This window comes from Lynx canadensis, chromosome E1 (genome assembly GCF_007474595.2).
Source record: "Lynx canadensis isolate LIC74 chromosome E1, mLynCan4.pri.v2, whole genome shotgun sequence".
Classification (NCBI taxonomy): Eukaryota; Metazoa; Chordata; class Mammalia; order Carnivora; family Felidae; genus Lynx; species Lynx canadensis.
In genome coordinates, this window is record NC_044316.2 from 40,108,296 (window position 1) to 40,132,491 (window position 24,196).

The 24,196-nt window shown below is 51.1% G+C and overlaps 1 protein-coding gene across 1 annotated transcript; it reads right to left on the reverse strand.

Annotated features, from left to right (window-relative positions):
- Positions 1 to 349: 349 nt before the first annotated feature.
- On the reverse strand, positions 350 to 24,015 carry RAB5C (RAB5C, member RAS oncogene family). Its single transcript, XM_030294991.2, has 6 exons — positions 23,912 to 24,015; positions 5,011 to 5,265; positions 3,341 to 3,492; positions 3,012 to 3,134; positions 2,004 to 2,097; positions 350 to 1,267 (listed from the first exon to the last, which is right to left on the reverse strand). The coding sequence occupies exons 2-6, from the start codon at positions 5,174 to 5,176 to the stop codon at positions 1,152 to 1,154; spliced, it is 651 nt and encodes a 216-aa protein (XP_030150851.1). The 5' UTR covers positions 5,177 to 5,265; positions 23,912 to 24,015; the 3' UTR covers positions 350 to 1,151.
- Between the last annotated feature and the right edge of the window lie 181 nt (positions 24,016 to 24,196).

Below are 24,196 nucleotides of genomic sequence, written 5' to 3' on the forward strand. Positions count from 1 at the left end.
GGTCCAGACTAACCGAAAAACCCCAAAGAGGTTGTTTCCGGTGTTTCAGAGACCAACTATTTTCAAATACAAACTGTACATCACCCCAATAGAATCTGGAGGGAGTGGGGGAGAGGCAAGTGCGGGCCCCTCAACTTCAAACTTGGTGAGATTCGGCCCCAGGTCACTCTCACCCTACCCTACCCCTTAGAGCTGGTAGAGCAAGGGCCTATTTCTCTTGGTTACCATCACCACCAGCATCCCTTCACTTTTGTGGGGTGGGGGGTGGGGGAGTGAAGTTAGTTCAAGTAAGCTAGAGCAGATGCGGTCTGATAAACTGCCAGAGAGAGACAAGGAAGACAAGTGGGAGGTCGATCGATCGGCTGACTATATTGACAAGATACTGATTGGTTACATGTTGAAGAAAACATACAATACAAAATACAGAAAAAGTTGGTTCCATCCCCTCCCACCCACCCCCCCCTTACCCACCCACCCCCAAATACTCATCATCGTGATTTGGTCAGAACAGGGCTCAGAGCCAGAGGTCAGGGTGACGGAGGGGGAGGGGGGTTATGGGGAATGGGTTGGTGGCTGTCACAATAATGCTGTGGTAATGCTGTGGTTTCTCTCCCAGCTGTGCGTCAGGGGGTGAGGGGGGGGCTGCAGCCTGATGACAGCCAGCTGAGGGAAGAGCTGCTTCTCCCTTCCCTCGCCCCTTAGGGCCACCACCCAGAACCAAACCCACTCCAAACACAGTAAGGATATGGATGCTCTTGCTGAGTCTGCTAATCAGCAAGAGGGAAAGAAGGGTAACTGCTCCAACCCCCGCCTCCCCACATACAAGGGTGGGGGGGAACAGGGGCACGTGGCTACTACCAGCAGAGGAAGAGTGGGAGAGCAGTAGAAAGGGCTGGAAGTGGGAAGAGCAGAAGATCATATATATTAAAAAAGTGACTTAAGACTTAAAATTGAATTAGTATTTGTACAGAAAGGTGCAGGTGGAATAACTCACTCCGGCCTATGATCAAAATTCTATGGAGAAATCATGGCGGACCCCTCCCCCTGCCCCCCCAGTGGTAGCCCGAGTCGTTAAGTGCGATTGGTTAGAGTGGATTCCAGTCGGGTCGGTCAGGCGGAGGAGGTGGGGGCAGCGGGCAGGCAAGGGGGGCTCAGTTGCTGCAGCACTGGCTCCGGCTGGCTGGGTTGTTCTCCTGGAGGTCCACGCCTCGGTTCCGGCCTGGAGCACCAGCTGCATTCTGGGGCTCGTTCTTGGGAAGCTTCTTAGCTGTTTGGAAGAGGAGGGGAAATATGCATTTGTGGGGCTACCCCAATACTCTTCCAAGTATGCTTGAGTGGAAGCTGGCCTTTGTACCACCCAATCTGGGATAACCCATGGGGGAGCTTCGCTTCTTTGTGCCAGGTGCATGCATTCTGAGTGTTTCAAGAAACTGAGGCAAAGAGGGTGCCTGGGTGGCTCAGTCGGTAAAGTGTCCAACTTCGGCTCAGGTCATGATCTCACCATTTATGAGTTCGAGCCCCACATCGGGCTCTGTGCTGACAGCTCGGAGCCTGGAGCCTGCTTTGGATTCTGTGTCTCCCTCTCTCTCTGCCTCTCTCTCTCTCTCTCTCTCTCTCTCTCTCTCAAAAATAAACAAACATTAAAAAAAACAAACCTGAGGCCAAGAGAGGTTAAATAACTTGCCCCAGGACCACAGAGTTAAATGATAAAACAAGGATTCAAACCCGGGCAGGATGACTCACTACAGAGCCAGATCAGCCTAAAGATCCTAAGAAGTGGGTAGGGGGATGGTGATGTAGGGTTTTCAGTGGGTGGTAATCTAAAGGGTCAGAAAGTGAAATGTTGAGACTTTGGCCCAGGCTGTAGAAACTTCCGGGGTGAACTCTCTATATCTGACAGTCAGATAAAGTGACCCCACAGACTTACCACATACTACAAAACAGCAGCCAGGAGATAGGATAGGACCCTGGTCAGGGGAGGGGAGGGAAGGAGAGCAACTCACCTATTGCCATGAAAATTTCATTCACGTTCATCGCAGTCTTTGCTGATGTCTCCATGAACAGCAGACTGTTGTCTTCCGCATAGGCTTGTGCTTCCTGGTTTAGATGGAGGTGAGAAAGTGGGTAGGAGGGAAATGATGACAGTTGGCAAGGGCCAGGGCCCAGGATAAAAATCTTCCCTCCTCACAGTCGCCTTACACACAATAGAGACAATGCAGGGATTTTTCAGTCCCGAGGCTCTCCTGCTCTGGGTCCCCCCCAAATCTGCACCACACCCAAGGCCCCCGCTTCACATATAGCACCTCTCAGTTCACAAACATTGGCAGATGTTTTACTCAGGTTTTCCTAAGTCCATTCTGCCTTTTGCCCTTCAAAATCACTAAGCTAAAAAAATACTTCTAGAAAGTTATCCTACAAATGCACATGCACATTTGGAAAAAATACAAAAGCATGTGGATGTTGACCGCAGTGCTGCTTCCAGTCGTTTGCTATTACAAACAACCTACAAGTCCATTGGTTAAGGGCCTGGTAAAAAATACACAGTATTATGGGGCACACCCCCATCGATGTAAAGAAAGGGATTCATTCGCATGGGTATATTTTTAGAAAAATAAGAAACTGTGATGAACTTGGGGGAAGGGAGACTGAGTGTCTGGGTTGGAGATTAAAATTTCATTCCATGTATCTTCCTGTACTGCGTAAATTTTACTCGTGCGTGTTTATGTGGATAAAAGTAATTCTTTTTCAGTAAGTTTCATTGAAAAGTCAGTTTACACAAAAAATAAGCAGAAGCTTCAGCTATCCTTATGCATACACATGCCACCAGCCGATGACAAAGAACAAGGAGAAGCAGAGAAGTCCTTCAGGCCCACATTCAAGTCACGAGAGGACAGCAGATGAAAGCGCCCCGGCCTCCCCACTTGGCCCTCCGCACAGCCCCTGAGCAGCCGAGGCTGAGCCAAGCGTGGAGCCGGCTTACTCCTCCCCACCAAGTCCTGTCCTGCCCCCACCTGGAACTCCACGGCTCTCTTGCTGGCCAGGTCCGCCTTGTTCCCTGCAAGTGCGATGACGATGTTGGGGCTAGCCTGCCTCTGTAGCTCCTTCACCCAGTTCTTGGCCCGTGCAAATGTATCCTGGGGAGACAAGGCCAGAATGTCAGAGAGACAGAGGCGGCATTCTGCCCAGGGCCACTCACTTAGGGAAGCTCGAGCTGGCAGAGCCCAAGTGTCTAAGATGCTACCGCCCTGGAGATTCTGGTGAGACACCCCCAAACGACAGAGGAAATCTGCCCACACCCCATCCAGGAACAAAGTGTTGAGAAGTAAGGGGAAATCTTTACTGTGTTGGTGATGTCATAGACCACGATGGCAGCTTGGGCCCCCCGATAGTACATGGGGGCCAGGCTGTGATACCGCTCCTGTCCAGCTGTGTCCCAGATCTCAAATTTGACTGTTGTGTCGTCCAAACAGACCGTCTGTGTGAGGAAGGCCGCTGTAAGAGGGAAGGTGGTGTTATAAGGCAAGAAGGAGCTCAAGAAGCCACCCCCACATATCTCCCCAGTACTGCATGTGGACTCTTTGCTGAGATGGGCCCAGAAAAGCCCCCAGCCCAGCGGCTGAAGCAGGGTAGGTGGTGTTTGTATTTTTCTGCCATGTGTCAAGAGGACTGGGGGTTGCACAGGCCTTACAGACCCACACTAGGCAAGGGCAGAAGGGATATCTGCCCGCACCTGAACCGTTTTAGGAGCACCTCCGAGGAGGACTGGCAAGGGGCAGGAGAGGGAAAAGCCCAGGGGAAAATGGACTCCCAAGCACAGAAGGGTGGGCCCACCACTCCCCCTGTCCCCCTCCCCACCTCCCCTCACAGGGGACAGTCAGGCTGGAAGCCTCCATAGTCCCTCAGTTTGCTCCAGCCCAGGGGTGTTACTGGCCTTCGGTTTCCTGAGGACACTCACACACTTAGCTACACTGGGGCCGCCTGAAAGTACACGCTGTTCCGCTGCCAGGCGGAGGCTGGGTGGCTGGCTTCCCGGCTGCCCCTGCCACCTCCAGGCATGCTGGCTAGCCTCCACCCCCAGCTTTGACCTTGACCCATTCCTGATTGGCCACCCTGTGGTTCTACCTTCAGGGAACACAGTGACCCTATCTTTGGTCTGAGGAGACAAGGGAGCATGTGGTGCTTGTGCACATGCTTCAGGAGGAGTCCCAGAGCCGGGACAGGCAGGTGGGAGTCCCCTCCCCCCTGGGAACCAGGGGCGGATCCCAGAGAGCTCAGAGTGGAAGCCGGCTCCCTGCTCTGCCCTCCCCCCACGCCCCTGAGGGCCCAGGGTGGGGGAAACTGCCTCACTTCCCTGTCTCCAGCTCCTGACTCGGGTGCTGAGGAGGCAGCAGAGGACTGCTGACTCGGCCCGTTTAGTTTCCAGCTGCCTGGAAACCTCCTACCAAGAGGGCAGAGAAAGGGTGACTCAAGCCCAACGTCCGCCCTGGCCCCTAAGGTTTGTACAGGACACTGAGGCAGGGAACTGAGCCCACACCCTCACGGGCTACACGCTGACCACCAGGAAATCAATGATAGGCTCTGAGCTCGAGGGTAAAGGTCAACTTCAGAAATGCTGGCCCGCTCACCAGGCCATTTCCCCATTCTGCAAAGTAGGAGAGGCCAGGACAGACGCACTGCCTGGTACGGTCAGAAGGACCCTCAGAGATCCAGACCGAGCCTCTCCCTTTCAGAGGCCGGGTCAGTGGAAGGCCCTTAGCCAAGGCCGCGCAACAGTACAGTGGCATAATCGGGAGGAGAAGCCAGTTTTGGACTCCCAGCTAAGTCTTACTGGGTGGCGGTGGGGACTCCGGCATGGAGACCAGCTGTTGGATTTGATTCCAGGGCCCAGGTGAGGAAGAGGTGCTGCCGCCGCAGGCACGTTTAGTCCCTCTGGGCAGGCGGCTCCCTTCTCAACGCCAAGGCATTTCTTTGGCATTCCTGAGGCTGCCCCACTCCCTTGTGCCCACTCACCTCCAATGGTGCTCTCCTGGTACTCATGGAACTGTCCCTTGACAAAGCGGAGCACGAGGCTGGATTTGCCCACTGCAGACTCCCCGAGCAGGACCAGCTTAAACTGACAGATCTTGTTCCCAGCGGCTGGTCCGTTGGGTCGCGCTGCACCTCCCCGACCCGCCATGGCCCGTCCTGCTGTAGTGGTACCAGTGAGCGTGGGGCGGGGGCCGGTGCTGCGCGAAGAGGCACTTAGTGAGGACGGGGGACCTCCAACTGCAAGAGAGATCAGCAGTACTGGTCAGGCCAGAGACTGTCGCACAGCAAGGCCTTCTTAAATCACTCTTAAATCACAGGTCTCTCCCGCTGCCCTCCCTGAGGACCTAAATCCTCCCATCCTGCCAACCCCCTGGCCCCCACCTCCCAGAAGTTAGAAGAGCCCGAACTAGGATGTACTACACATCTATTTGCCCTACAATCATCTCAGCAGTGAAAAGTGGTCTCCCAACTCTAGGTTCATGGTTCTGAGCAAACATATTACTTCCCAATCCCAAGTATCACGTACACACAGGAGAACAATGGGCATATGGCAGCCTGGTGACAGTTAAGTCAACAGGCTCCTTGGAGTACCAAAAAAATCACGCGGGAAGACGCCAGGATCCAGATGAACAAACAACGAACCTGTGGTCCCGTAGCTAAGATCACAGCACACCTCGGTGCAAAGCCAGAGTGGATGGTGAGGCTGACCAGGGCACAGGGAGTCCAGATAGAAAGCTCATCAGACAAGGTGCTTGGCCAACCTTGTGGGCACTCAGGGACCAGGGACTGGCCAGTGCAAGTTGTATTCAAAATAGCCATTTTGTCCTGCTGTCTCTAGAAGGACTAACTTTCTCAGTCGGAGGCTGGACTGTGCACTGGAATCAAAGTCCCATTTCACTCCTTCATCCCAAACCTCTTCCCCCTGGTTCTCTCATTTTTGATGGACCAGAAGTCTCACACACATTAAAACACAAAACACACACAAAACCAAACACACACCCAAGCCAGAGAGCTCTGCTGGCAGTCAGAACGGCTGCCAAATTTCCCTTTTCAACAGAGACCTCAGTTCCATTCTCTACTGGCAGAGGCAAAAGGTGACGCAGAGAAGGAACAGGGAAGTATGGGAGGGCAGACACAAATGAGGGACACCGAGACCTGCACCCCAAGCAGCCGGTGTTCCACACTGACATCTTAGTCACTCTGTTAGTGATAGCTTTGGAGGCGCAAAGAAGGATGAGGAGCCTATTTCCAGAAGCCTCTAGAAGACTTATACTAAAAAATACCAGAACGTTTACAGATGAGTACTGTGACGAGGTATTTCATCCTAAACATCTGTATAGCGTCTGAACCTAAGCTGGAAAGAAAAAGCTTTGATTCAACTACCCTTAGCAGAATGGAGTCAATGCAGAGGGGTCTTCAGAACAAGAGTCCAAGGAAGTACAGCCCAGAGCTGCCCCCTCGGCAAAGGGAGTGCATCCCCCTACAGTCAGAGGACGGGGGCGTGAATGAAGAGAAGGGTATCCGTGGGCAGCGATGGGCTATGCTCATGCAAGAAGTTGACGGCAAAGGGCTTGCTTTGTTCAGTCTGAAATCCCTTTTCGCATCCCCGTCCTCCTAGCAACTCATTTAAAAAGTGAGCTTCAGGAAGCATGATTCACTAGCCAGGAAAAACAGTTTCCTTTCTGGATAGCACCAAGGGAAAAGAGGTTTGAACCGGGAGCCACCTCTTCCCCAAGAATACAGGAAGGCAGGCAGTACGGGGAGTGGGGGGGGGGGGGGCGGGGAATCCCTATTAGTAACAAGAAATGCTAGTGGTATGATATTTTACGGTTTTACAGCTTTCTCTTTAAAAAAAAGAGAAATGTTTACTTATATTTGAGAGAGAGACCAAAACAGAGCATGAGCAAGAAAGGGGCAGAGAGGGAGACACAGAATCACAGGTAGGCTCCAGGCTCTAAGCGGTCAGCACAGAGCCTGACGCGGGACTCGAACCCACAAAGTACGAAAACATGACCTGAGCCAAAGTCAGCTCTTAACCAACTGAGCCACCCAGGTGCCCCTACAACTTTCTCTTTTCACCCCAGTCACTGATGTTTGCGAGACTCTCCAGCCCTTGAGGCAGGGTCTGTGCTTCTGGCTTCTTTGAGAGCTTTCCTCATAAGGCCTACCAAAGAAATCCTTTTCAGAGCCGGCTAGCATTCACCGAGCAATTGCATAACCATCATCTCCCTTTAGCTTTAAAACAATCTCCCATTTTTTTTTCACATAAATAGCCTGCCTCTCAGGTGTTCAATGCCCTGTTCAAGGCCACCCAGCATACAGGTGAAGACCTGGATGCGGGTTGCCTGTGTGCTCCTTTACCTCCTGTGCTCCTGGCCCATCTCCCTGCAGTGGGAAGAATGCTGGAGACAACACCCACCCTGTTTCCGGTCGCTGGGTGAGCGAGACCCTGAGACCTTCTTGTGCGGCAGCAGCCGGCTGGCCTGCAAGGTGTGGCTCCAGCCCACAGTCACAGTGATCTTGCAGGCCCTGACTCCTTCCAACTGTGGGAGGAGCCGCCCAGGGCCAGGCAGGCGACAGCAGCAGAGGGAAACCACAATGGAATTACAAGTTGGTTATTACCACAAATCCATGTGACACATCGTCCCGGCTGGGCAGCAGAGCGTGGCTGGGGCACTACAGAAGGAGGTATGAAGGAGTGGGGAGAGGGGAACGGAAGATCAAGTCCCCGATTCCAACAAAACCAAAGCAGCTGGGGCTGAGGCTCCTGGGGTGGGAAGTAATCAGCACCCATAAGTCAAGAAATACAGAGATAACATCTAAGTCTTGTCCCCATCGAATCAGTGGGTTTCCAAACCTGCCCAGACAGAACTTGTATTTTAACAAGCCAGGAGAGACAAGTAACTCTTATCCAGTGGTTCCTGACCTTGTCTGTACTTCAAAATCACCTGTGCAGCCGGCCCCTGGAGGTTCCTACAAAGGTTTGGAGGAGGGTCTGGGATCTGTATTTTTTTTTAATGTTTATTTTTGAGAGAACCCGAGTGGGGAAGGGGTGGAGAGGGAGGGAGACAGAGGATTCGAAGCAGGCTCCTTGCTGACCGCAGAGAGTCCCATGTGGGGCCTGAACTCACAAACCATGAGATCATGACCCGAGCCAAAGCCGGATGCTTAACCAACTGAGCCACCCAGGAGCCCGAAGTATCTGTATTTTTTAAAAGTGCTGTAGGTGCCCCCCCCCCCCCCCGCCACAAACTGGCAGGTGACATATTCTGCCTGGATATTGATCCTGCCTTCCAGAGGCACATGAGCAGGCACACAAGGCACTTTTTATGGCCTCCGTTGCCTCGTGGTATTATCCCTGGCCCCACTGGCTGATCACGTGAACAAAGGTGTTGACCTTCCAAGACAATAAAAACACGGAGGAAGCTGATTTTGCCACAAAGGGCACGCGAAGACATGGGCGTGTTTAGGACAGGCAAAGGCCACGCCCAGAACCCCAGGAAGCTTTATACCCTCCCCTCCCAAGATTGGGAAGCTGAGGATGCACCCAGGCAGGTGGAAAAGGTGAATTCGCACACTGAGCTGGCCTGCCAGCTGGGGGAGGGAATCTCGCTGTGGGAATCTTCTGAACCAGAGGCAAGAATTACCCACGGGTACGGGCAGGTAATGGAATTATAACCAAAAATGCCATAGCAAAAATCTTCTTTCAGATAAAAATCAAATTCTCTTTAAGAGCTAAAGTTGTAGTCAGAGTTTCTTATAAGATACAGAATGGGCCAAAAGATTTTTTTTTTTTTAAACCAGTTTCTCCAACACCAGGAAAAACACACCAGTAGGATGGATTTCCTCCTGGATATTTTCACCAAGCTGCTAAAATGGGCAGAGCTTCAGACCCATGGCAAAAGACTCACCTTGACGTGACTGCTCCCCTTACGCTCCAAGTCAGAACCTTGGTTTGTTCAGAGGCTATGGAGTATAAGCACCATCTCCAATCTCATTATCTTCATAGGAAATGGAAGAGATCACAAGGACTGGGGGCCACCTGACACTTTCCCCCACAATGTACATGAAAGGGCAGAGGGACCCAAGCTCCTAAATATATGCCCAGCCAGTTCTGGAGCCAAGGGCGGGAGAGAGAGATAAACAGCAAAATACTAGACTTACTCTGTCTTTTCTCTGCTCTGGACACTAGAAGGTCAGTGGGTACCAAACTTTTTTTTTTATCAGAATCACCAGGGCATTTAGAAATAACCCTGACCAACTGAATTAAAATTTCTAAAAGTAGAGTCCAGAAAATGTTTTTAAAGTAAGTTCCCCCAGTGATTCTAGGCAGCCGATTTAAGCACAAGAGCTACAGCTGAGGGCACCTGGGTGGCTCAGTCGGTTGATTGTTGGACTTCGGCTCAGGTCATGATCTTGCAGTTCACGAGTTCGAGCCCCACATCGGACTCTGTGCTCTTCAGCATGGGGCCTGTGCTTTAGGTCTTCTGTCTCCCTCTCTCTCTGCCCCTCTCTCTCTCTGCACGCCCTCTCAAAAATAAATAAACATTAAAGAGCTATAGCTGATACAGGAAGGAGGGAGGAATGCCAGAGACAGAAAGGCACCCTTCCAGATCAGTGCCATGGACAACACAGGTGGATCAGACCGTGGGTGGGGACTGATTCCTGGCTTCATGCAACCACTGAAGCCTCTAAGATGCCAGATGCTGCTGCCCTTCACCCTAGCCTCCACTAGATATGTCTCTTCTCTAACCGTGAAGTCACCCACTTCATGCTTTTTGTCCTTCCTGGTAAAAGAGTGAGCAATTCCAGCTGATGGGCGTCTCTCACACTTCCTGTTTGCTTCAGAGACTTCCTCTAGCTGACAGTCCCGGCACAGCCTGGACAGTGAGCTGATTAGGGAAACCAATCAGACTCCGTTGACCAGAGGCTGAGAAGGGCTCACTCAAGGTTAGCCCCTGGGGGGGAAGGACGGAGAACCAAGTGACCCTGCCCAGGGCCTCCTAAAAGGTGGTCCTGGCCAGTGACTCTTCAGCTATACCCTAGATGAAAGCATTCCTGAATATCTAACACCACAAGAGCTGGGCAAGAAACGATGAGAGCAGAAGCAATGTGTTAGCCTGCAGAGAATGAAAAGTGGGGCACAGGAGAAGAGGTAGTTAGGTTCAAAGGTGAAGCTAGAAGACACTAAAAAGCTCGAGTCAGCCAGGGAGATGATTTACCCACAGGCTCCAGAACACAGGCCTTCCTCAAAGGGGAAAATCACCACTACCAGCACACAGGACCAGAGGGCAGACTCACAGAAGGACTACCGGGCCTCTGACTGGCTGCAGACTCAGAAGGAAGAAAAATCTGAAGCAACACAAGCCATGAGCCACATGAGGTACCCACTCACCATTCCCCAGCACAGCTCACAGATTAGGACTTGGGAGACTGGTTTAGTTAGAGCCTGGCTCCACCGTTTACTAGCCGAGTGACCTTGGCCAAGTCAGACAGGCAACTACTGTCAGCTTCAGTCTCTTATCTATAAAACGGTATTGTTTAATACCAATCGCATGGGGTTGTTGTCAAGGTTAAATGAAACAATGCATAGTTCGAATAACACAGTATTAGGCCGAGGGCGAGGCTCTAGCAAATGACAGGTTTCTTACAGTACTAAGGGCCTAACTAACTAGTTTTTTTTTTTTTTTTTTTTCAACGTTTATTTATTTTTGGGACAGAGAGAGACAGAGCATGAACGGGGGAGGGGCAGAGAGAGAGGGAGACACAGAATCGGAAACAGGCTCCAGGCTCTGAGCCATCAGCCCAGAGCCCGACGCGGGGCTCGAACTCACGGACCGCGAGATCATGACCTGGCTGAAGTCGGACGCTTAACCGACTGCGCCACCCAGGCGCCCCTAACTAACTAGTTTTGACTCATTGGTTGCCAAAGCTCAAGGTCCTTGAAGACCTCATCCTCCTCTTTCCAATTACAGAGGAAATGAAGTTGAGGTGAGGTGGCCTGCCTGCAGTCACAGTCAGGTGGTGGCAGAACCCAAGCCCAGGACTTGTAATTCTAGCAGGGCTTCCTCGTCACAGATAGAAAACCCGAGAATATTAACAGTGTCATCACAGCCACTACAAATAACAGGGGTTCTATGTACAAATAACAGCCTTCTATGTAGGCTTTAATGGAATATGGCTTTTAACAATGGAAAAATGATCAAATGTATCAAACTGTAAAAAAAAAAAATACTGCTAGACAGGAATATTTTATATCTTGATTTGGGAGGTAGACACACAGATGTACACAAATGTAAAAATCTATCAAGCTGTCCAAGTGAGATGTATAAATCTTACTACGTGTAAGTTACACGTCAATACAGAATGTTTCCGGAATCCAATTTTGCATACAACAGTGAGAAAGTAAAGCTTACAAATGCTATGAAACCATTCTAGCTTCCCTGTATAGAAGATATTTTCTGCCTCCTCTTTAGTATAACACAATTCAGAATAATAAAGACAATCAAAAAGATGGATGCCTGAATTAGAAGAGGACTAAAAGAGGGGAGCCTGGCTGCCTCAGTCAGAGGAGCACGCGACTCTTGATCTCGGGGTTGGGAGTTTGAGCCCCATGCTGGGTGTGGAGATTGCTTAAATAAATTAAAAAATAAAATAAAAAAAAAAAAACAAAAAAAAATAGAGGGGGTGTCTGGGTGGCTCAGACAGTTAAGCGTCCGATTCTTGGTTTTGACTCGGGTCATGATCTCACAATTCATGAGTTCAAGCCCCGCATCTGGCTCTGTGCTGACTGTGCAGAGCCTGCTTGGGATTTTCTCTCTCTCCCTCTCTCTCTGCCCCTACCTAACGAACACATGTGCTCATGCTCTCTCTCTCAAAATAAGTAAACATAAAAAAAAAAAATAGAGGGCAGAGAAAGAACAAATCTCTCTCAAAATAAATAAACGTAAAAAAAAAAATAGAGGGCAGAGAAAGAACAAAAGTACCCAGCTAACAAGGCGCAAGCTAATAGGATTCAATACAAATAGGACTGCTACACACATACTAAGAATATATTTGTACTTAACTGTGGGCTGAAGAATTTTAAAGTTGCTTAAAGCTTCATAATAAAAAGGGAAGGTGACATTTATGTCTTTTCAGTGAGCAGAAAGGTTACCACAGTGACGCTGTGCACTCTCCAATCAGTCCAGAGGGAGTCTGCAGAGTCTGCAGGGTTTAGGGGGTGCAGGCTGGGGGATGGAATCAAAGAGAGGGGCATCTTCCCGTGTGACCAGTACTATGGGATTGCAACACAGAGGACCTGTGTCCCACCTGGAGGATAACAGAGGAATCTTGGCCATGGAAGCCAGAGGCTTAGAAGGCCAGGTTGAGATTTGGGGAGAACGCTGATGGGGTGTGTCAGGCCAGGGCTGGGGCCCCTCATCCCACCACAAAGTAGGGGATTCAGGATCAGGAGAGCTGGCAGCAGGGGTGGAAGGGGTGCCGCGTTTACACAGTCACAGTAAGAGGACTGCCTTTCCGGGGGAAGGGAAGGAAAGCATCCCAGAGTGCTGCCCAGGGTGAGCTGCGCCCCCTACCACTGCAAGATGCCCTTGAATCTGCCCAAGCCCTTAATCCATCTCCCTTAACTGGGATCAGTTTCAGCTCACTCCCCTTTCAACGAGAACTCTGCTGGGGCTGGCTGCCTGGACTTCCCCACCACAACGGGGCCCTGACACTGTCCACAGGGGCTCCTGCTGGAGCCACTAACAGCACTAACACCTGCAAAAGGGGCCAGGGTGCAGGAGCTCCAGGAGTCTGAAACCCTAGAGGCACATGACCAAGCGGTCCTTTCCACTCTCCAGGCAGAACCGGGCTCCACAGCCCTTTCTCCTGGGCAGGAAGATGCCAAGGTGAGTGAGGCGGAAGCCACCCTTGAGGGACAGATCCCCAGCTTCCTAGAGCCCTGCCCCATTAAGAACATCAAGAAAGCCTTCCCTGAGCTTCGCGCTACTTTCTTGGCTCTCGACAACAGACGATCCTGAGAAGCTGACAGAAGCAGACTCAGCGCTAACTTTCAGGCAGAGGATGGAAACCTCCAGCCCCTGTGCCTATAGGGAGGATGACTGATGGGGGCCGGGCGGGGGGGGGGGGGGGGGAGAACATCACATATCTGCTGACACAGCTTGGTCACTGTGGGCTGCCTGTACTGTCCACAGAAGGGCCCCAGGAGTCATGGGTAGCTCTGAGAACCTCATTCACTGGTCGTGCTGGCCAACAGAGCCAGACGTTCGGGCGGCAGACAGTGAGGAAGGCCAGACAGGCAGGGGACCACCTGCGGCTGCACCAGGCAAAACTCGTCCTGTCTCCTGACTCTAAGAGGCACTAGGGGCCCTAGGTGCTGACACTGACACTCCTAAGAGACTATTCTCCCTAAGGGGACCCAATCTCCCGACTCAGCACACCCCAGTCGGCAGGGTTGCGGTGGACCCTCTGGCCCCAACGGGGCAGCTAAGAAGTCTCAAGCAAAAGCTGGATTGAAGTTTGGTACCTTCTGCGACACAAATCCACACGCAGCTAGCTACAAGATGTGGTGGGAACAGGACTGAAGCAGAGCAGTGGCTCACGGGCCACCACCCAGGTCTTCACTTGCTAGTGCCAGAGAGAGGATGCGAAGAGAGCCGGCCAAGGCACAGGTTCTTCCCTGCTGTGATCCCAGGACAGAGTGCGAGTTACGTGAAAGCCAGTGAGTTCAGACACGGGAGCCCTGCTGACCCACAAGCCTCACAACTACCCTGTATTTGTTCTGCTGATGCAGTTACTTAATTAATCAATTAATTAATTTACTTACTTATTAATTATTTAAAAAAATTTTTTTTAGTGTTTATTTTTGAGATTGAGCAGGGGAGGGGCAGAGACAGAGGGAGACACAGACCCGAAGTAGGCTCCAAGCTCCAAGCTGTCCGCACAGAGCCTGACACGGGGCTCAAACTCACGAACCATGAGATCATGACCTGAACCAAAGTTGGATGCTTAACTGACTGAGCCACCCAGGCGCCCTCATGCAGTTACCATTTACTTAGGACAGTTCTAGCTGGGATCTCAGCAACGCAGAACCCGTCTTCCCCTCTGGCTCTGGAGGGTCTCTGCGGGGGCCAGGAGCACCAGCCGGGCCAGCTGCCACTTCTGCTCCTGCCACATGCCCAGAAAGATGCCAAGAACCTCTGCCGAATGTCAGGGTCATCAGCCACACCTGTTTGTTGGGCTACTCATACCAACAAGTGACCAGCAACTGACATCCCTCACAAACCCTTCCTGTCTTTACCAAAAAAACGAAAACAAAAGAAAGCCAAGTGAATTCACTGCCCTCAGCTCCTAAATAGAGAGCAGAGGGCAGAGACCGTGTTTGAGAAGTGAATGGGGAAAAGAGAATCAGGTATCAGACACCAGCAAACCAAATTCCTTTTGCTCAGACACCACATACACTGTGGTTCAGAGGCTGCCCAACTAACAAGAAACAAGGTCAAAGTTCCCACTGTGAGATCTGAGGGACGAAGGCAACTCTCAAGAGCCTGGATACAAAGCACAGTATTTTAGGCGGGCTTTTTCTTTCTTTTTTTTAAACGTTTATTATTTTTGAGAGAGAGAGAGAGAGAGAGAGCAGGAGAGGGGCAGAAAGAGGGAGGGTAGAGAGGATCCCAAGCAGGCTCTGTGCTGACGGGAGCGAGCCTGATGCGAGGCTCAAACTCAGGAACCCGAGATCATGACCTGAGCCAAAGTCGGACACTCAACACACTGAGCCACCCAGGCGCCCCTGACTTTTTCTTCCTTAATCTTTGCTGAACAAAATGCAGAAAGAGTGCCAGGTGAAGAAACCAGGCAATGAATAAGTCTAAACAAGTTTCAATGAATGAGTCCTACTTCTACTTCCATGGCCCCAAATTATCATAAGACTGGTACAGGTGGCAAGAGGTTGGAGAACTTGGGGGCTTGAGATGAGGAATGAAGAGGGTAGAGAAATTAAGGGCACTGTTACAGATGAAAAGGAGCACACAACAACATTCTCCAAGGCTGCACTACGGGTTTCCTTTGTTTTAACAGCACATGATATCAAGCCAGACACACAGTAGGTGCTCGTAAACAGAGTCTGCAATACACACACAGTAGGTGGTGAACGGAGCTGCAATACAGGCCTGGTTGGGTCTGGCAAGTGATGTGGCAGTTGAAGGCTTAAATCCACATCCACCTGCCAGGCTGCTCACACCCCATCACAAGCCACAGCCCAGCCCAGCCCAGCCAAGGAACCTCTTCACTACCTCAGACAGGACCTCTTAGGTTCCTTCTGCATAGGGGCTAAGAGCACAAGTCTTGGAGTCAGACCAACTCCAGTTCAAGTCCCGGAGCCACCACGTACTGGGGTGACCTGGTGTTGTCACTGGACCCATTTTCCGATACATAAGATAGAAAGACTAACGCCCATCTCCCAAGGCTGCTGGGAAGAGGATACACGTGAGACTTGGCAGAGGGCCTGGCTCCGAGCAATCCCTTCATAAATGTTCCTGGGGCGGGGAAGCCCCGACCCTGGAGGTCCCTACGAAGGAAGGAGATCCTCAATCAGTATGTTCACTCCCTGTTCACATGTTCCTTCTGCTTACAGTCTCCTTGGACCCCATTCTTTAATGTCCCTCATTTGGAGAGAATGCTGAACACATCGATTACGGTCTGAATGTCTGTGCCCCCCTCCCCCCCCCCCACCGCCGCGTTCATACGTTGAAATCCTAACCCCAATGTGATGGTATCTGGAGGTGATTAAGCCATGCGGGCAGCACACTCATGATTGGGATTAGTGCCCTTTTAAAGGAGGCTCCAGAGAGCTCCCTTGCCCCTCCCGCCATGTGAGGACATGGAGAGAAGCTGGCCTGGAAGAGGGCCTTCACCACAGCCCAACCATGCTGGCTGCCCCTCTAATCTTGGACTTCCGGCCTCTAGAACTGTGAGAAATAAATGTCCTTGTTTATAAGCCGGGCAGTCTGTGGCATTTGGGTATGGCAGCCTGAACAGACTAAGACGGCGACTTTTAACAGTGTCCTAGAAAAAGGACCAGTTCACCCTTGATGTCCTGTGTCCTGTCAATAACCCTCACCCTGTATTCTCTGGAGACTGGCTTCCAAAGCCACAAGAATGGAGAGGGGACCACCACTATCCGGAAAAATCAGCAGGGTTGAACCCTCAAACAGGTAAACAATAACCCCTTAAAAAAAGAAGAAAAGAAAGAAAAAGCCCCACAAGAGAAAGCATCTCAAAGCCCAAATGCCCTTCCTTCCATTTCAAAGCCTCTTTCAGGAAAGGGAAGAAGTAGTTCAGTTGTGGAGGGGGGGGGAGGGGGCAGGACTAGGACAGCTGACAAAGAAACCAGAGTTCCTTTTAAAGAACCAGGCTGGAAATGCTAGAGGTTTGGAAATTGGCGTCATTAATCACCACAGCCTCTGAGCAGCTCAGAGAGCAATGTGATGACTAGGAGAGCAGCCAGGGTGAGGAAGGCCACCCACGCCCTCCCCCACTCCCGGGATGCTCTGACAGAGCCACCTGAAGAGGACACACAGGCAGCTAGGAATAGAAGACTAGAGGCTTGTAAACCAACTCCTGTTAAGATCCCAAGTTAGTGTTGCCAGAAGGGCTCAAGTTACACATCTTCAGAGGGCTGACAGTACAACAGGATTTAAGCTATTCAATGATTCAGGATCACAGCTCAAAGTGACAGCCTGCCCTGGGCCTGCCTAGAGCCACAAACCCTCCCAAAGGGGAGGTCTGTTCTTGAATGGCAGCAAAACAACACTGGCCCAGGCCACAGGGACTCCCTTCTAAGGCCGAGTTCTGGAAGGTCTGGCTGGAGCACTTGGCACCTGAAATAGAGGACGGTCATGTATCTTATCTTCCCAAATGGATAGTGAACTCCGGAGCAAACACCAAATCTGACCATTCGGGGATCAGTCCAGTTGTTGGATCAGTCAAAACATCAGGCAGGGGTACAAGAAGTATGAATGGGTGAGTCGAGAAGCAACAGCCTGCTCCTGGGGTCAACTGCCAGGAGTCTCCCACACACATTTCCCAGGGGCATCTTCACCTTGTTGAACTCTGGTGTCTTCAGTGACTAACCAGCAAGACAAGAAACTAATTGAACCCAGCCACACAGGTCCATATCAACATACTTAGAGGAAACAGTTGCTAAAAAAAAGGCAGTGGTCTTGAAGAGATAGCCGATTCTAGGACTGGGGCAGGAAATATGCAAGGTGAGCCTGGAGCATCTAGTAGTGACGAAAAATAAAGAAGTGCTCAAAAGGGGCACCTGGGTGGCTCTGTGGTCAAGTGTCTGACTTCGGCTCCAGTCACGATCTCGAGGTTCATGAGTTCGAGCCCCGCATCTGGTTCTGTGCTGACAGCCCGGAGCCTGGAGCCTGCTTCGGATTCTGTGTCTCCCTCTCTCTCTGCCCCTCCCCCACTCCCGCTCTGTTTGTCTCTCTCAAAAATAAACATTAAAAAAAAAAAAAGTGCTCAAAAAATGAACCCCCCCCCCCACCCCAATGATGGGGTGGGTCAAAGGGACCGGAGAGACCTCCCAGTGACCAGACCTGGAACAATCTGAGCAATAAAATAAAGTAGTACTGGATTACAAACCAAAATATAAATATCCATGAGCCCATACTGTTATAAATAAATGAATAAATCGGGGCGCCTGGGTGGCTCAGTCGGTTAAGCATCCAACTCTTAATCTCAGCTCAGGTCATGATCTCACGGTTTGTGGGATCGAGCCCTGCATCGGGCTCTGTGCTTAAGTGCAGAGACTGCTTGGGATTCTTCCTCTCCATTACTCTCTCTCTGCCCCTCTCCTGCTCACTCTCTCTCTCTCTCTCTCAAAATAAGTAAATTAATTAAATTTTAAAAAAAGAATAAAGAACTGAGGGACAACAAACAAATCTCTCCTATTCCAGAATTCCAAATAATTCACGTAGATACACTGCCCTCGAGGAGAGAAGCACAGTCCCCCACTCGAGTGTGAGCTATACATAATGACCTCCTTCCAAAGAGGACAGTACAGAAAGGGGAGGGGAGACAGCGACTTTCCAGTGGAGAGACCTGACGAACATCACCTCAGCCAGGTGACCAAGGCTGACATCAACAGAGATAAGTCACGTTAACTGCATGTACTCTTGATGTGTGATGAAAGCAGCACTTCACCTGTGTGGTCTTCCTTCCCCTGACTCATAACCCCAGTGTAATCATGAAGAAAACATTAGACGAATCCTAACCGAAAACACACTAAAAAATACCTGAGCAGTATTCCTCAAGATGGTCAAGCTCATCAAAAACAAGGAAAGCCTAAGAAACTGGCTCAGCCAAGAGGAGCCTAAGAAGACACGCCAACTAAATGCAATGTGGTGTCCGGATGGGATCTTGGAACAGAGAAAGGACCTTAGATAAAAGCGAAAGGAATCTGAGTGAGGTGCGGACCTTTCACGAATAATTACGTATCAAAATTGGTTCACTCAGTGTGACAAATGTGCAATATTGATGTAAGAGGTTAATAGTAGCAGAAAGTGAGCAGATGAGAAAACTGAAAGCTGTGCTACCTATGAAGTTTTTCTAAAACTATTCTGAAATAAAGTTAATTAAAAAAAAAAAAAAAGGCAGTGGCTCATCTTGTGGCAAAATGAGATCCAAGGACACCAGTGACCATGAACTCATGTTCCTAAAACAAGTGAACTCTCCACGGAGCCACACTGAGGGGTGCGTGGGAAGAGGGGTGGCAGGAGCCGCATCAGTGGTCCCGAGGTGCCCCACCCCACAGGCACAGGGCCTGAGAGTTTGAAGGCCATGGGAGTAGGTCACAGAGGGAAGGCTGCTCTCACCACTCCTGTCCACACAGCTGCTGGTGCCACTTTCTTAAGATCTCCCCCCTTCACGAATGAGCCCATGCAGATGTGCAAAGCAGCAGCCCCGCGTCAGAGGTGAAGTCACCCCCAGTGATCTTGCTGAGTCCCAGCCTGCCATAGGTGCCACCTCGCCACAAGCAGCCACCGAAGCACAGCTACTGGGTACACGTGCTGCAGAAGGTGGCCAGCGGAACTGTGGATGGCCAAAGCCATGGCCGCCTTTCCCCATGAAACCCTTCACTGGAAAGATTGGAGACTGGGAGACGGCAAACCTCTGGAAATTTAGTCTGTGACCTGTCCCCACCCCCATGTCATCTGCACTGTAACATTCATCCCGTTCACCTGTTTGCTCTCCTGCGTGTGAGCAACTTGTTGGAGGACAGGCCAAAGATATGGGCCAGGCTTCGGGATCCACACTGTGTGAGCTCAGAAAGTGTGTGTTAAAAGATGTGGGCAGACATGTGCTTCAAGGGCACCTATGAATGTCTGCCCTCTTCTTTAACAACCCCAGCAGGGGGCCTTCCATGATGGGGACCATGGGAGGCCTGGACACACAGATAAAACAGGACATGACCCCTCCAGGGCTCAGGCACTAGACAAGGGGTACTAAGACCAAAGTGCAGGGAGGGGAAAAGCCCTCAGCCTACTTAGAGGAAGGGAAGGCTTCACAGAGGAAGTGATGTTCCAACGGCCAACTGCGCTTTAAGAGGAAAAGTCAGGAAATGTGCCTCGGAGGCAGGTGAGGCGGAGAAGAGCCTTGGAGGCAAAGGGAGCACACAGCCCAGAAATGGGACAAGAGGGGAATCCAAGCACAGACTCGATTCTGACGCGACTGGGAGTTCCCCACCATAACGAGGGGATTAGACACAGTACCACCCTCCTGGGGTTGTCAGGAGGATTAAGGAGTCAGGACATATGAATGGCTAAGAAGAGCGTAGCAAAGCTCAAAAAAGTTGCGTTTTTACTTGTATTATTATTCCAATATACAGGAGACGGGGTATTTAATCTGAGAACTACTCTCTTAAAATACCAGGCTATTAATGTGGAAGACTCCTTAAGATATATTCCAATTCTCTGCCATGACTCTTGGAAGCACTATTACCTGGACTTGGTGACATCCCAGTTTATAAATCCTACCCTACAGGGCGCCTCAGGTCATGATCTCAGGTCATGATCTCGGCTCAGGTCATGATCTCAAGGTTATGAGTTGGATCCCTGCGTCAGGCTCTGTGTTGATGGCATGGAGCCTGCTTGTGATTCTCTCTCTCTCTCTCTCTCTCTCTCTCTCTCTCTACCCCTCCCCCGCTCATGTTCTTTCTTTCTCTCTCTCTCTTTCTCAAAATAAATAAACTTAAAAAAAAAAAGTATTATAAATCCTACCTGAAGCAGTGCTTCTCAAATAGCCCCAACAAAAGCACCCCTGATTAAAGTCAGGGGAGAGGAAATGCAAAACTCCAGGAATCTGGGAATCGAACCCAAAGCAGCCTGCCACAAACAAAATATTGTCTTTAAGTTTCTTGTGTTAGCTTAAACTCATGTAAACTTTGCATTCCAATCTGTAATAGATCCATGACTGTTTTAATACAAAAATGCTTAAAACTAAGATGGAAGTGCCTAGAAGATGCAAAGACCCCTCTTAGTCGGTGGCTTGGACTACCCACAGCACAGGACCCCCGCAGGGTCCAAGAACCCCAGATGAAGAAGCACCGTCATGGCCTTAGCATTCTCTTCTGCAAAATGGGAATACAACCCACACCGATTCTGACTGGTATCTGTGAGATGAGACAACATGTAAAACCATGAAGCAGAGCACCAGGCGACACAGCAACACTTATGCTGTGGTACAAATGCTGAAGCAGAATCTTCGGGATGAATTCTAATGTGCCTTCGAAACCCCACTGATCCATAAAATTGCTATTTGTGGGTATCTGGCTATCCTGTGCCAGGCACCGGACTAGCTCCTTTACCCTGTTTCTAATTCTGCAAAATACTTCGTATCCCCATTTTACTGGAAGAAACAGAGGCTCAACAAGATCAAGTCACAAGTCCAAGGCCAGGCGACTATAGAGTCTGGCTGACTCTATAAAGCTGTGCTTTCCACCCTACCGTACTACCTCTCTGTTTACTGGGCAAGGCTCAGAAGAAGGATGTCTCTAAGAAGGACTTGCTTCGTGGGGCTGAATTTGAATTTTGACCTTGCTGTTTCCATGTAAATTCTAGTGAAAGGAGCTACTGGTGGACAGCCACATTCTTCCCACCCGCGAGCAGCAAGGGGAATCAGGGGGTGAAGCAGAAGCCGCGCTGCTGGCTCCCAACACCCATAACCCGGCCCAGAGAGACCCCTGAGCCCACTCACTTTTACTTTCATTTTCTAGCCATCACGACTTTCCCAGAAGTGAATGCTACAGATGTCAGCAAACTCCCGCCCCGAAGAGTACTGACTTGGGACTCATAACTACCATGGTCCCCAGAGGCAGAGGAGATGGGGGTCATGGAGGATAGGAAGGTGGTGTGGGGGTGGGGAAAAAAACAGAAGCAGAGGAGGGCATCAATGACACGGACGCTAAAGGGTCTGCAGTGGGGCCCCTGCCTGCTCACCCTGCGTGCCCATTCCTTGAAGCAGCCCAAAGAAGGGCCCACTCTTAGGGAAAAAGAGGCACGTGGATTCCTAAATCCCAAGCCCCGGTTCTACCACCTTCTAACCAGATGACCTAAGGCTAGCTACTTTAAATTCCTTCAGCATCATCTCTAAAATGGAGATACAAAATCTCATGATCTCCCAGGACTCTTGTAAGGAACAGGTATGAAAAGAACTTTGTTTCTTGGGAGGATCATGTGTGAAAAAACCCTGCAGCTTTAAAATGATTTCTAAAAATCCATCGTTACCACCTCTCTATTGCATGAAGGCAGAAAAGGCCAACTAGTTGAAAGAGGCAAGAGAGGAGAGGCTTCTGTGGCACACAGAGCCCTTCCTCTTTTTGCCAAGCAATGTCAGATCTCTGCTTGGACTCTACAATCCCTGGATACCGGAAGCGGCTGCCTGACTATCGGGGGCACTGATGCCTTCCACATCTCTCTGAAAGGGAGAGCTTCTCCTTCAAAAACCTGTTTCAGAATTCTGGCCGGGAGAGCATGTCCAGACAAAGAGGGTCCCCTCAGAAGGCTGGCAGCCTCATCCTGTGACTCTCAAAGAGTTCCAGAAACCACAGCCCTCGACAGGCGAGATAAGTTTGGTCAGAGACCGATGGCCAGTGAGCAGTCAGGCCTCTCCAGCCCTGCCCCTCAGAGGCACAGGCTGACCAGATTAGAGAAACTAGACTGGCCACAGAAGTCTCCAATAACCTTCCAAAGAAGACCACACTAGTGGTCCAACTGTTGACCCCAATAAGGTAGGCTTTTTTGTTGTCCAATAAAAAACGAAATGAGTGCATCCCAGGTCTAGCTCAAAAGTTTGTAGGAGTGAGACACTGGTGACTGACTGTCCAGAAGAAGTCAGAAAAGGTCTCAAGGCAAAAAAAAAAAACAAAACTGTTTAGCACCTGTAAGGGCAGTAAAGACGGTGCAGAACACTGAAGAGCTACAGAAATTCCCAAAGACTGCATGGCCTTTCCTCCCTTCCTCGGATGTGATAGCAAGGGTCGGTCATGGCCTCAAAGAGTCAGGCTACTCTCGTTAAGGTACAGTCTTGGCCTGTACTTTGGCCACATAACAAAGAACCTCCCAGGCTGGTCTGAGACAACAGCCATTTCACACACCTAAGTCCCAAGCACTAGACAAGGATCAGATGTCAGTACAGGCTGCCTCTTGGAAAGGCTGGGGGGAATCAGCCCTTTCTGGCATGTATCGGAATCCCTTGGGCTACAAAAATCAGCACATCAAGAAGCCAGAGGTGCCACTGTGCTCTCACCTTGCTCCTCCATAATCTACAATTTGTCCAAGCCCAGAAGGGACTGGAGAGGCCCTAGGACTAGAAGTGGCATAGACCTGTTGATCAAGGAGATGTGTGTGTGTTTGAGAGTGGGAAAGAGATGAGCCAGGACCCTTTGATTCCAGATTCCTAATTTTTGGTCTTTTCCCTCCGCCCTAAAGACCAACAGACAGCAGTCCTAGGAGGAGCAGTCCCTCTGAAGCAGCTTGGAAACCACTCACGTGCTCTGGGAGGACAGGGCTGAGCCTGGAGCAAGGGGGAGGGGGAGAGGGGGGAGAGAAAGAAGATAATGAATGGGCAGATCCACCCTGATCTGTGATCTGTAGCTAGGATTAAGCAAACCTCAGCTAAATTTTTCAGAGGCAGGAAGAGAAATACACTCAGAAAACACAACTAGGGAACAATATAACTAGAGGACAGATATGGGGGTGGAGGGGGCAAGACAAGAAGGCAGTTCATCCCTAAAAAGTGGCCAAGACTTCAAATTCTGCTGAGATCCTGGCTGGCTCCCTGGCTCGAGGAAAGAGGGGAAGGGAGGAGCTATGGGAGCCTGTGAGAGTGAAACGCTGTCACCCAGGACCCCTCCGCCCCCCCCCCCCCCCCCAGGAAATCGAGATAAAATTTCTCTAGGGCTGGAGGGGACAACTGTTTTTGTGGGACGGTGTGGGCCGGCGGGGAGGAAAACCGCGACAGACAGCACTCCTCGCCACCTCTATAGAGAAGGAAGACCGCCTCCTTCATACCTAGCAAAGATTCCTCCAGTTCTGGGAGCAGAGGGAGCAGAATTTGGGGTCTCTCTCTCCCACAACTGGACTGGACAGGCCAGAGGAGAGCCCTGGGGGTGTCCCAAGGTTCATAAAGGGCCGGTTAGAGTGGGTAAGAAGGGCCCCCCTTTGGCCCGACGCCTGGGGAGCCCCTTAAGAGGGGGCTACGGGTCGGGGGAGGGGTCACTATCCCCCTAAGCCGGGGTTGGGCGGGAGGAAGTGCTGCCCCGAAGAGGGTTCAACGCGAACGAGACACTGGGTCGCGGGACAGGCACACTCACGGCGGCTCCGGGGCGGCGGCGTTACTTGGGGCCGGGGCTCGGACAGGCTCCGCTCCTCTCCCCCCGGCGGTGTCCCAGGCTCCGGCCTCCACTTCCGCCTTTCAGCCGCTCCGGATCCGGATCTCCACCTCAGACCCGCCCCTCAATACTCCCAGGTGACTGACAGGGCGGAGAGACCAATGGAAGGCCCTCTTGACCGATTTACAGGCGACGCCTGTGGGGGGCACGGGCGAGGCGGGAGAGCGCGCGCGAGGGACGGCGGGACTTGTAGTTCAGAGAACTGGG

Excerpts from the sequence above, each read along its gene's own strand:
- RAB5C (XM_030294991.2), bottom strand. The coding sequence starts at position 5,176 with ATGGCGGGTCGGGGAGGTGCAGCGCGACCCAACGGACCAGCCGCTGGG. Across the intron at positions 3,135-3,340 it reads TCTATGACATCACCAACACA|GATACATTTGCACGGGCCAA; the intron begins GTAAAGATTTCC and ends TTGTCTCCCCAG. Across the intron at positions 2,098-3,011 it reads AGAGAGCCGTGGAGTTCCAG|GAAGCACAAGCCTATGCGGA; the intron begins GTGGGGGCAGGA and ends CATCTAAACCAG.